The sequence below is a fragment of the Chanos chanos genome, chromosome 2 (assembly GCF_902362185.1).
Source record: "Chanos chanos chromosome 2, fChaCha1.1, whole genome shotgun sequence".
NCBI lineage: Eukaryota > Metazoa > Chordata > Actinopteri > Gonorynchiformes > Chanidae > Chanos > Chanos chanos.
Window position 1 is genome coordinate 33,754,003 of NC_044496.1, and position 12,459 is coordinate 33,766,461.

The following is a 12,459-nucleotide window of genomic DNA, read 5'->3' on the forward strand; positions in this document are numbered from 1 at the left end:
CAAAAAAAAAAAGAAGAAGATGAAAGAAAGAAAATACTCAGAGAGTATTTGTTGAATTTGTCTACTCACTCTCCAAGTCTCTCATCATCTGTGGCCTCTGTGACTTTCTGACCCAGTTATAGATGTGAAGCACATATTGATGATACAGATAATAGCGTATTTTATCTGGTCTCTGAGATCTAAGGTTAAGACACAACACCATGGTAACCTATTACCGTGGTAACCTAACTGTAGATTTATATCCCGATTATGGCTCAGAAACTCTCCTCATGTTCGGCATATTTCTTTAAAAGTTGTAGAGCAGATTCTTGACTGCATCTCATAGCTTCCAGTATCGGTGTATTGCTCCATCTGTGAACGACAACACACGATTAATCACTGTGCCGCTATGTGTGAGATGAAACTTATTATTAAAGATAATGTCCACATTTCAGTTTGACTACACATGAAATCTTGAGAGCTCCATTTGCTTAAGTTTCAAATTTCAAGTTTATTTGGAGCCCAATGTCACTATTTAAAGTCTCAAAGTGCTTTACATGCCCACAACAAACAAAACAAGACGGCACCCCCTGACTTAATCCCCCCCAAAAAATTCCCCCCACAACCCAGATGTAACAGGGAAAAAATGAAAGAAATCTTGAGAAGGACCACAGAGAGAGGAGACCCCTTCCTGGCCACACAGGTGTCTTAACTGTACCTATCCTTCAATGAACAGTCAGCACCCGTGTTTTCCACAAGAAACCTGATGACGTCTAGCTGACCCTCTGAGGCGGCAACGTGCAGAGCAGATCTCCCATCGTAATCCACAGAGTTAACGTCTACTCCGGACAGAACGTATCTGTGGAGTATTGATACAGTTTGTTGTGTTTCCTATGCACCACTAGGTGGCAGTAGCAGAGTGTAACAGCATCATTAGGCTAAAGTTGTCTGGCGAGGAGTGGCCACCGATAACTCAAACACATGACTGTGGTTAGGGACTGTTAAGGTAAGGATGCTAGAACTGTGAAGTATATGTGCAGTTAAGTGTCAGGGCAATTTATAAGAAAACTGAGGTTAAGATTGAAATAACATCCATTTTAGCTTGCCAGCCCTACCTGCGCAAAGACTGTACATCCCCTCTGTATGCAGCTAAGAGTAGATTCATAATTTGGTAACCCTGTAGTGTGAAAGAACAGATGTGGAGTTCAACAGACCCATGCTGGTTAATAACCTGTAATAATATAAGAATGCATTTGTGAATAGCTGAACTAACCTCAGATTCCACTTTCCACTGTCTGTAGGAGAGAACCTGCTTGAACGGAGTCCTGATGTCAAAACTATGCAGTTGAAAAGTTGACACCAGTTCCTTGAATGACAGAGTTAAATGGTGAATAAAAGTGAAAACAGACTACATATCTCAGGGGTGATTTGATGGCTGCACAGTACTTTTTTACCTCACAGAAGTGCACTCCCTTCCAGGGGTTTCCGTTGCCGTCTAATTCAGGCGACCAGCACATGAGTCCCAGAACCCCTGGGATCACCACCATGACACCCCCGGATCGACTGGACTTTGCAGGTGCTGAGGTCTAAAGACCAGAGACCAGATTATGAGTAAATACTACCTAATGAAAGCAACTCTGGATCTGGATTGCCTGTGATGACTATGATAAAAAATGATACAGATAAAACTGGGAGACCTTATTTATTTATGGCCCTTTTCTCCCAATTTAGTGGTGGCCGGTTTCCTTGTATTTCTATTCCCTATCACTTGATCAACCCTCAAGCTGGTCAGGGAGGCAGTAGACTACCACATGTATAGAAAGAGATGATGTGTTGCCCTGAACAAACAGTGGGAGCTGCTGTTGCGGTGGTTGGCTTCCCACCCACAAAATCAAGACCAGACTCACCTTAAAATGAAATGTTCTGGAGTAATCATTCATTCCAGAGACCTGCATGATAGAAAGAGTGCTCCGTGTGGCAGAGGAGGACAACACCTGGTCACTTGACAGAGGGCAAAGCCCGCCATTGGCCAGACTGGCAGCTATGACGGCTCCTGATTCACATGTGACCTCAGTGGAAAAACACTGACAAACAGGCCATGATGAGAGATTTACTTTGATTAGTGTGATTCTGTGTCACTGAAGATTCAAAACCCAGTGAGTACCTGCATCAGGAGATCCAGTGAGGCACTCATGTCAGCTGACTCAGGAAAGCACTGAAACAGAAGGCAGAGTCATCACTACTTAGGATTACAGTTTTACAGTTACAACTGATTTTCTCTGGCATTTCACTCACTTTCTTCTCTTGAAGATAAAAAGCGAGTGCGTGGAGTTGAGCACTGTCTTTTCTCAAGTTCATATAACTGAGACAGAAACACAAAAACATAGTTACATAACAAAATTATATAGAACACTGTAATAATTTATAAAGAGTTATGATAAATGTTGACATACCATAAGCAAAAGCACCATGCAAAAGATAGTAGCAATTTACAAAACAAGATAAGACAAACCTCGTACAATTCAGATTGGCATGTTCTTTGTTACACAGTCTTCTGATTACATTCAAAATCTATGAAATAAGATCAAAGATTAACTTAGTAAATCAAGTGTAATGGGAAATACTGGGACGGGATGCTTTTCACATCAATAGCAGGCTTTTTCATATTGTGCTCATACTTAAAAAAGAAAAACAAACAAACAAAATGAAACTGAATTTGAGAGAGAGACAGAGAGAGAGAAAGAGCGAGAGATGGTTGAAGCTAGTGACAGTAGACAGTGAACACTGTACAGTACATGTACAGGTAATACATACATCTTCTATATTTATTCAAATGATATGCATTTCAGAAAAGCATGTGCCTCTCTCATAGATTAGAGGCCAATGGAATTATCTCTGATGACTTACTGACTCATACTTCTCCTCCTCGTCTGTGAAGGGCCTAGCAGTTAACTGCTGGTGCAAACAGAGACAGGGAAAAGTCAGATTAAATTTGGGGATAAAGATTCACAAGGGGCAGATGTGAAGCTTATATTCACTCTTAATCACACCTGTAACAGAGAGGCACTGACTAGAGCTCCTGTCTCAGTGAGAGGACAGTGTGGCAGCCCTGTAGACACATGAGAGAGAGAATTACCCAAAGATAGCAACTGTGTTTTATCCCTTTCCCTATAACCACACCCCATCTCCTTACCCTGCTTAGTCAGAGCGAAAGCCGACTCGTACTTTGAGTACTCCTCCATACCAACATATCTGTGCACGTAGTCAACACCGAGCTGGCCCAATGAGAGGCAGTAAATGAATGGCCAGGAAATCTCCCCCAGTACACAGGGCTCAGTGCAGTCACCAAGAGAAAGCCTACAGTCACACAGTAAAAAGAGTACAGCATGACTATAGTGGCAAAATTTCGGTTCTGTGTTTCGTTATAATTTAGCCACTTCTTTCATGTGGGCACAATAAAAGGTCATTTTTGACTCGCATCCGTAATAGGGTTGCCCATGTGTCAGCTCTGCAGCTGTTACCTGTAGAGAAGGCCTCATTAATAGAATTGAAATGTGTATGGATTAGGCTGTTAAATACAAAGGGATACTGTGATCTTTTTTTCCTAAGTTAGAAAAAAAAAACCCAATTTTTTAAAGTGTATCATGTTTATGGCTTACACAGGGTAGAGTGATAGGGTTATTTATTTAGATGTTTTAAACTGTACATTGTCATATTTATATAATGTATCATATTTCTGACTTAATAGATAAATAACTATCTTAACCTTCAGCCCAAAATCTAAGAGAATGCATGAAATATCAGGATAATATTTGCACTGACTATTGCCTAGCTATTTGTTTTGATTACTGTGTATTAAAGGCTAAAATATAGGCTACAGTTGGCACTACACAAATAATTAGACAACACACCATGTCCACCTCGGGGGAAGTCTGAGGTATAAGAAACTGAGCGATTCCACTCTGCGTAGTCTGCTCTGCTCGGACATGGGTAGCACGTGGTGCGTGCTGTTTAAGGTCAGACACCCCTCCATGAGCGACCGAAAAAGCTCGATGGCAAACTGTACGGTTGCCTTGTATTCGTCGCCAGGGAAAGGGCTGACCCACTGATCATTCAGCCCAATATCTTCACAGCCTCTTACGTTTCACCGGGGGACTTGAGACAGCACTGACATAATAAGGAAACGAAAAATACAGCAACTGAGAGTGCTACTTTTAATTGTAAGCTACAAGGCAGCCACTGAGTCATACTTAATGGAAACGATGACGGTGACTCGCAGTCTAACACAGCACGTTCACCACTGAACTTAAATTTCCCCACTCCGCTTGTATCCGGCTTGATTTTACTTGATGTTATGTTATTCTCAGCACTTTGAGGACCAAGTGCATATATGAAACGACGAGTACGAAAAATACGAGACAAATCGCGTCCCTTATTGATTCAGCACGGGACGCGGCATTTTATACGACGATACTGTATTACAGGGCACGGGTGGCAACCCTAATCCGTATCCAACGATGAGTGTTATCATTGACCACAGCTATGATACAGGCTACTCACGACCAAGTCCGGGTGAACTTCGGCGTCATTTATATTCAGGTTTCATTAGGCAAACAGAATCATGTCCAATAGTTACATCACTTTTCTTTCACAGTTCTTGCAGCTGTGGATCATATTTACGTCACAGGATCTTAACGAGAAATTTACGGACGGCGGTCAAAAGCGCGCACGTGTCTACAAACATCTACTCGGTAGCATAGTTTTAATTTTTTGACCAGTCTAATCTCTACACACGCGCACTAGGGGATCTGCAATAAACCAATCAGCATGTTACATTAACCTTGATTCCACAATTTTCATTACCAAATATCTGACATCTGCTTCGACATGTATAAGGTAGCATGACAAAAGTGGCGTTATTCAAATGCAATTGGCTCTTACAATGGCTGACAGATCATGCAGAACTGAAGTGACAAAACAGCACGGAGAAAGAAAGGCAAAGAGTAAATTAGGTCATCTTTTAAGTAGGACACGGTTCGGAAAAAAAAGAAAATGAAATGAAAGTTTTGACTAGATCATTCTGAGCTGCTGACAGGTGAGAGCTGACTAGAAATCATTTTAATGGCGATGCTCCGTCACAAGGCTTTACTGAGGCGATAAGACCAGGTGTAAACCAGGGGTGTGTGAGCCCCCCAGTTCTACTGTAGGGGTGGTACTCATGAGATTAGCCATTTATCAACATTTCCTGAAAGGTTTGATTTTGTTAAAATCCTGAGGGTACTTGAGGAAAGTCATGGAGCTGGAGGGATTCAGCTGACAAAAAATGTTGGGGACTCATGGTGTGTACTCTGGTGCTCATGGAGGTAACAATTCATTTGTTCATTAGTTCATTTATTTATGAGTTTGTGAATTAATGGGAACAGTGCCCTAGAGAGGTCTAGTGGCTGTTTGTCTGCTGGTGCATTAAAACTGCCTCTGATGGTTATAAATGCATTTGACCATGCATCTGTGTTAGAGAAGAGAGGGCAGGAAATTACTAAAATACCTCTGACCATCCACTGTACAGATTGACACCGCCCACTTTCCATCGTCTGCCCTGACTGAGTCCTTTTCCTTATCAGAAACACACACATGCCAATTTGATTCAATTCAATTCGATTCGATTCAATTAAATCGAATTTAACAACAGAGACAGCAGAAAACAAGACATGAAACTGTTATAGCTTTTCATTGTGTCTTGAGACTGGTCATCAAAAAAAGAATCTCGTTGACCTACCGGGACACAGGACAACTGTTTACATTTCCTATAAAGCCTCTGGGTCTCCTCTGCGAATGTGGAAAAGTCTGGAATGACAAACCGTCCCTGCAGTGCTTTCAAGATGAAAGACACAAAGCCTGTCACACACCTATTGAGAAATATATGCATTTAATGAAAAAACAACACCCAGCTGAACAGTGTGGCCCCTGTGTAAACCAGTCAGAGCACAGAGGGGATGTCCACAGACAATGGCCTGACCTGTGAAAGGCGTTCTTATCAACAGTTTCATCTGTGTCTTGGAGTTTCCTCATTAGTGTGCAGCAGTCTTTAATCCTGGGATCAGCTGGCCTTATCCCAGAACTCCACAGCATCTGTGGACAAAAGTATACCATCTGGGACAATCTGTGCTAAAGAGCCAGTTTTAGAATGATCCAAATATGACTTCCTGGGTACCTTTAGAAACTGTTGGGTGTTGACTCTTCCATTGGAGGCAAAGCTGTCAAAGAGTGCATCGGCTGCCCTGCAGGAGGTTCATACATGACCAACTCACAGGATTAAAAATGTTTTATTGTGATCTGGTGCAGATATGGGCCTTGTGGAAACCTGTGACTGGTGGAGGTGAGGGGTACTCACGTCTTCCTTTTGACCAGGCTGTACTGGGCCTCTGGCCTGCCAATAGTGTGCCAGGGTTGTGGGGCACGGGCCTTTCTTTGCTCCCTGTGTGGTACTGGGGTATTCGTGCCATTGATAACAAACGATGGCAAGTCTACGCAACAGGACATAATCAGTAATCTTTTCAAAGGAATGTTTTCCATTACGCTCTTACATTTGAGATCATGGTCTTACATTAAACTAATTGTAAGAGCTGGATTTTGTTAAAACGATTTTTGTTCATAGTGTTTTTGCTTTTGAATGGTGCCATTTTTGTTGTGCTGCCTTGTACATGTGGAGGTGGCTGTCAGTTGTGGAGTTGGGGTTGGTGGCATGCTGATTGGTTCATGGTGGACCCCTTGGTGCTCATGTGTGGAGATTGGACTGGTAGGAAAGTAGGGACGCTAAGTGGATGTTTTTTGGACATGTGCACACTTGAAGGCAAAAAGTCTTTTGACCGCCATCCGTAAATTTATTATGATTCTGAGATGTAAATATGATCACAGCTGCAAGAACTGTAAGGAAGAATTATGTAACTGCTGAACATGATTCTGTTTGTTTAATGAACCTGAAAATAAACGGTGCCGACATTCACCCAGATCTGGTCATGAGTAGCCTGCATCAGAGCTCTGGTGAATGATAAAAGTTATAGTTGGATACAGATGCGAGTCAAAATTAACCCTTTAGCGTACCCACGTGAAAGAATTGGCTTAATTATAACAAAACACACAACCGAAATTTTGCCACTATACTAATGGTATGGGTGATTTTTTTTGTGGCACTCCAATGGTTTGATAATTAACCTTAACTCTCCTGACACTAGCATCCTCAGCTGGAATCAATGGGAGTATGGAAACCAACATTGGCCTGATTTGACCATGTTTTCCCATGCCGCGTTGGCCGATTCACTTGTCGGACTGAGAGATTACACATTTTTTCAAGCCCGAACATATTACTTCCATTTGCCTCTATGCATTCACTGGGAACCATATAATGGAGTATTAACCAATATACAGGATCAAGAGCAGAGTACAGGCCCCACCAAACCATCATTAGTCTGGCCATGCCATTATAGATACTCTTAAGATTCCTCAGTCTGATGATGTATACTTCATGGCATGCCCTTATAAACCTGTGCTAAACTATACTGTCCTGTATGCATTGACTTTTATCATGTAGATTTTCTTCCCTCTATTACAGGTACTATGTAGTTCTTATTTTTGTGATACTTTCAGATGTCCTGTGGTAATTTATGCCAGAGGGTGTAGGATAGCTGTAGATTATGAGACTATAGACCCACTTATCTCTGTCTGTAGTTCCCTCTCTTACTTTCCTTTAACTTTTCCTGCATTTGTATCTGGTCTAATACTGAACTTAACAGTGACACCAGACAGCTCCTTCATGACTACATGCTTGATTTATATTCTGCCTGTGACTTGGAAGTCACTTTGTGACTTTTACATTAAACTGATTTTAATGTTTCCCCGCCTTTCGCCCTATGACCGCTGGGATAGTCTCCAGCACCCCCCGCGACCCTAATCAGGATAGGCGGCTTAGATAATGAGTGAGTGAGTGAGTGATTTTAATGTGAAAGGTTGGTTCGAATTAGTCCAATTGCCTTATATTCATATTCTGATCTCTTCCAGCTGAGAATAGAAATGTGACCATCCAGCAGCTATCACAGCCAGTGGAGTACATCAAACCCCTAACAGAACACCTATTTTAAGGCAAAAATGCTCGTGGAAAAAATTCAAAATCACTGAACATTTCCTTAAAGGTGTTCGGGTCAATTCCTGTGCACTCTCTGTGCAGCAGGATTTGATGAAATATCCATTTCAAAGGAATGTCATTTATAATGTAGTGGTGTTAGAAAGACTCAACCTGATGAATCTGTGTGATAAGAACCATAGGAGAACATTGACTGAGCAGATGGAGGTAATAACTAGAAAATATAATGAAACATAATGCATGTCCCCATTCCGGTACCCACATCATTCAGTCTGGCATGTGATGGTGTAATGTGTACCTGTGGAGTCAGGAGTGACGGGTTTGACAGGCCTCTGGAATTGGAAGGTACTTCTGGGCACAGGATGTGGAATACTTCCTGATGCTTTCGTCTCCTAGCAATAGCATCATACAAACAATAGTAAATAGAACTAAGGCAGCCAAAAAATGTATTTGTTTCTGGCTTGAGACAATTGCTGTCCAGTAAATCCCATCTCAGTCTACCAACTTGGGAGACACTCATTCTGCCTAAAGAATAGATTTACAGTGTTCTTACAAAATACCTATAAAATGCTGTCTGACAAATTAATCCACATGATATAAATGTGTGGTTTGTGGCTCTCAGAGCTGGAGCCAAATGTGTCTTTTAAGCTTTAGGAAAAGCAGGTGCTCTGCAATGAGGGAACTTAATTGCTACCTTGAGACATGACAGGATGAGAAAAGACAAGTATGAAGGAGGGTTAACAGCAGCTAATGTCAGTACATCTGCCAGGATTGGGGAATTTGGCTGCCCTGTTGGCCATTCTGTGTATTGTCATGCCTTGTGCTTTTGTTTGTTTTAGTGTTGCCATGTGCTTCTGTTTGTTCCCGTGTACTCCTGTCCCCGCCCCCCACCTAATCCATGTTATTACCCGGTTTGTTTCCTCCAATAGTCTGTCTCTGTCGTTAATTGTTCTGTGCATTTAAGTCCTGTGTTTGTACCTGTTCTTTGTCAGATTGTGACCTTTTGTTCCTTCTGCCTGTCTGTGTGAGTTTTGCCTTCTGTGATTTGTAAGTTTGACCGTTTTTACCTGGACCTGTTTTTGCCGTTTTGGATTTGGTTGCCCTGTGGATATCTGGCTTTGACCTTGTTTGTACCCTGTTTTTGACTAATCTTTTGCCTAATGATTTGGATTTGTTTGCTCTCTGGATTTCTGGATTAAACCTTGGACTGGACACTGTTTTGAGATTGCCTCTTGATTTTTTGAATAAAGCTAATTTTACCCAGCGGGTTTGCGATTGGGTCTTGGTCTGTCAAAACCTCACAGCTAAACACCTGGAGCTGTGTTTTTAATGACAAGTGAAAAACACTGATGCTGCTTTGACTTACTGGCTTTGTTAAAGCATGTTCACTCAGCATCTGATACAACTGTTGCTTTGTATATCCGAAATGTTCCAGTTCTCCCTCAGTGCAACCAAATGTTACATTCACTCAAACGTGGTCTTGATTTATTCACCAAGAATCTCTTCACCACTTCTGTGTCTCACTGTTTGAGACAAACCCACATGTTAACGTTTGAGCCTTGCAAACTTTCCTCAGACAGGCCAAACATCCCCTGTCATCTGAGAGACGTGAGTGCATGCATAGCTCAGGCCATTTTCACTGCAGGAGGAATGGCACTATCATCTGTGTGTATGTGTGTGAGGTGTGTGCATGTATGTGTGTGTCTGTGTGGTGTGCAGCCGCATGTGTGCATGCATGTGTGTGTCACATGTATTTGCGTGTGTGACTGCAGGTCTGAACAGGACAGAGTGTGTACCTGGCTTTCAGCACTGTTCAGTGGGACCACATGGCTATTTATCAGTGCATCTGTCAAAGACACAGGAGAAAAAGGATTAAGGAAATCTACTATGTAAACAAAAGCACAAAGGACATGATTGTATTGCCCTCTTTGTAATATACTCAATACTGGATGACGCTCTTTCCTTAGTTTTGACTTCTTTTGTGAGTACAGAAAAAAGCAAAAAAACTAACCAAAGTTTATGACAAACACAGGAGAGGAAACATCAGACCCATTGTTCTCTTGCTGTTTTGTTTGCCTGGTACATATTATCATGGGAAAACCCAAAAACAAGTCCTTAAAAAAGTAACCCTCCCTAAACTGAGAGTAAAAACAGATTTTAAGATGGTGCCTGTGATGGAGGTGGTTTTAATGTTTTTGCTATAATCACACATTCTGAAAAACCCAGCCGCACTGAGAGAGAACCACGGAGAAACTGGCGGAGTTTTTGAAGCGGTTTGTCGAAATTTCTGTTTCATCCCACCGGTGGGATGGCTGACTGCAAAGGGTTAAAATCACAGCCCACCTGCTTTCTGTCACCCTGTACATGGGCTTCATGTTTCTCAGAATAATTTTAAAATAATAAAGAATTCGGTCCAATGACGTCAAACAAGTTCTCTAATCAGTGCAATAATTCACGTAATTCCCTTTTGGAGTGTTGGAGAGAAGTGTGCTAACTTTGGGGAGGGGAGGGGTGCTGACAGTTGCAAGAAATTTCCTCAGCAGGATGTTCATCTTGTGCTTCATAATACTGAGACATTCCAGATGAAAAGTAAGCCGACAGCATTTTTGCCTGCAGGGCAGAATGGGGAGTGAGGAAAAGCAGACAATGCCAACGTGAGAGCCCGTCATGAGCTTTTCATCCATTTCATTTACTGTCTAACAGTACACTTCAGCTAAACATAAACTGCATGCCTGTACAGAAAAAAAATCTACCAAATGCCAGTTAAAGAACAACAAGTTGAGCAAATGGTCCTGCAGATGATTCTTACTGGTTTTTACTTTTACTTAAGTAGGTGCATTCAAGACAAGGAAACAATGACTAACATTACATCATTTCATTTCCTATTTTCTCTCCCTCATTTTTGTGGTCTGGTTCAGACTCTAACCACAGGGACAGTTAAATGAGCATAGCTTCACTTGGCACTCCAATTACAGCTCTGCCAGGTCACACCCTGTGGTCAGGGGCCATTTCAACCCAAAATCACTGTGTGTAAACCCACAAGGGTGACTTCAAATTACACATATCTGTATAGCTCTGCTTCTACCTTGCATATCTTCCTCCTTATTTGGCTCCAGTAAGTTGTTCCCAGCCAAACCACCATAGCGTTTTCTCCATTTGCGACGGAGAGAGGGAGTTCTGTGAAAACTGGGTGAGAAAACAACAACAACAACTACGACAATAAAAACAACAGAAATGAAATCTCAGGACCTCAGTTACAGAGTGTCTGGTTTGTTCAGTTTCTTAAGGCAGTTCATTTATTTGTTCTGCTCTTTTCTGTCCTCTCTAGACTCTTACTAAAAGCATTGAGAACAACAAAAATATGCATAGGTGCACATCCTCTATTAGTTGTATATTATTGGGGTACACAATAACACCTAGATATGAGCTCAAACACATCAGGTAGATGAGGTTCAGGATGGGATCCATTCAGTGACGAACAGATCAGAATGCTATATTCACAAGTGTAAGGTTAGAACTGAATGTGTTCTCATGTACAGAATGTCTAGATTTTGCCATATATAGGTGTGATTTAAATACACTTGGGCATGTCTAGTCATGATGAGTAGTTCGCAGAGGAGAGTCATTTTTACGGCACTACGACAGAGTTGTCACTCATCAGTGTGCTACAGTCCTGCTTTTGCGCTGCTCTCAACAACAGTGCCACGTTTCACTCCCTCTGAAGAATGAACTGATTTCTTTCAGTTTACATTCGGGGCTTTCAGAGGGAGACATGGTTTAAAGGTAGTCACATTCAGAGTTAGTGAACTCACAAAAAAAGGTCTTTGTCTCAGACATTTGAGAAAAATATGTAAAACTAAACTTACCTGAGAAGATTTACATCTGTCTCTTGGCTTTGAATAGGTTCCATGTAGGGTTTAGACTGAGAATGCTTCTTAACACACTTGTCAGAAGTCTGTCCTGCGTGAACACTCTAAAGCATCCCGTGAGAAAGGTGAACTCTCGAGAAGGCAAAGGGAAAACCACCAGTTATGCTTGGTTCACATCTGTTTTCAAATTCATACAAGTGCAGCAGCAGTGGTAGTCTTTCTGTTTAGTCCCACGGGCATGCAAGTGTCTGCCAATCTCAAACTGTGTTGCTGCTAGCATCATCCTCACTGAATGGAGGAGGGTGCAAAAGAGTAGTCTCAGTAAGGGGAGGGTGCTCTTTACTACATAAGGAACAGTGTGTTTCCCTAAAAAAAAAGTGAGAGAGAGAGAGAGAGAGAAGAGAGAGAGAGAAAGAAAGAAAGAAAGAAAGAAAGAAAGAAAGATTCTAACAAAAGGAAAATGATGACTGCATG

At 41.8% G+C, this 12,459-nt stretch overlaps 1 protein-coding gene across 1 annotated transcript; it reads right to left on the reverse strand.

The window, feature by feature from the left end:
• Window positions 1-254: 254 nt before the first annotated feature.
• On the reverse strand, window positions 255-12,026 carry glsl (glutaminase like). Its single transcript, XM_030765271.1, has 19 exons — window positions 11,983-12,026; window positions 11,202-11,302; window positions 6,371-6,503; window positions 6,191-6,257; window positions 5,996-6,108; window positions 5,756-5,885; window positions 5,525-5,592; window positions 3,173-3,336; window positions 3,030-3,088; window positions 2,887-2,934; window positions 2,492-2,550; window positions 2,275-2,341; window positions 2,144-2,194; window positions 1,887-2,063; window positions 1,434-1,565; window positions 1,253-1,345; window positions 1,095-1,156; window positions 698-838; window positions 255-351 (listed from the first exon to the last, which is right to left on the reverse strand). Exons 1-19 carry the CDS (start codon window positions 12,024-12,026, stop codon window positions 255-257), a joined length of 1,806 nt encoding a protein of 601 aa, XP_030621131.1.
• Between the last annotated feature and the right edge of the window lie 433 nt (window positions 12,027-12,459).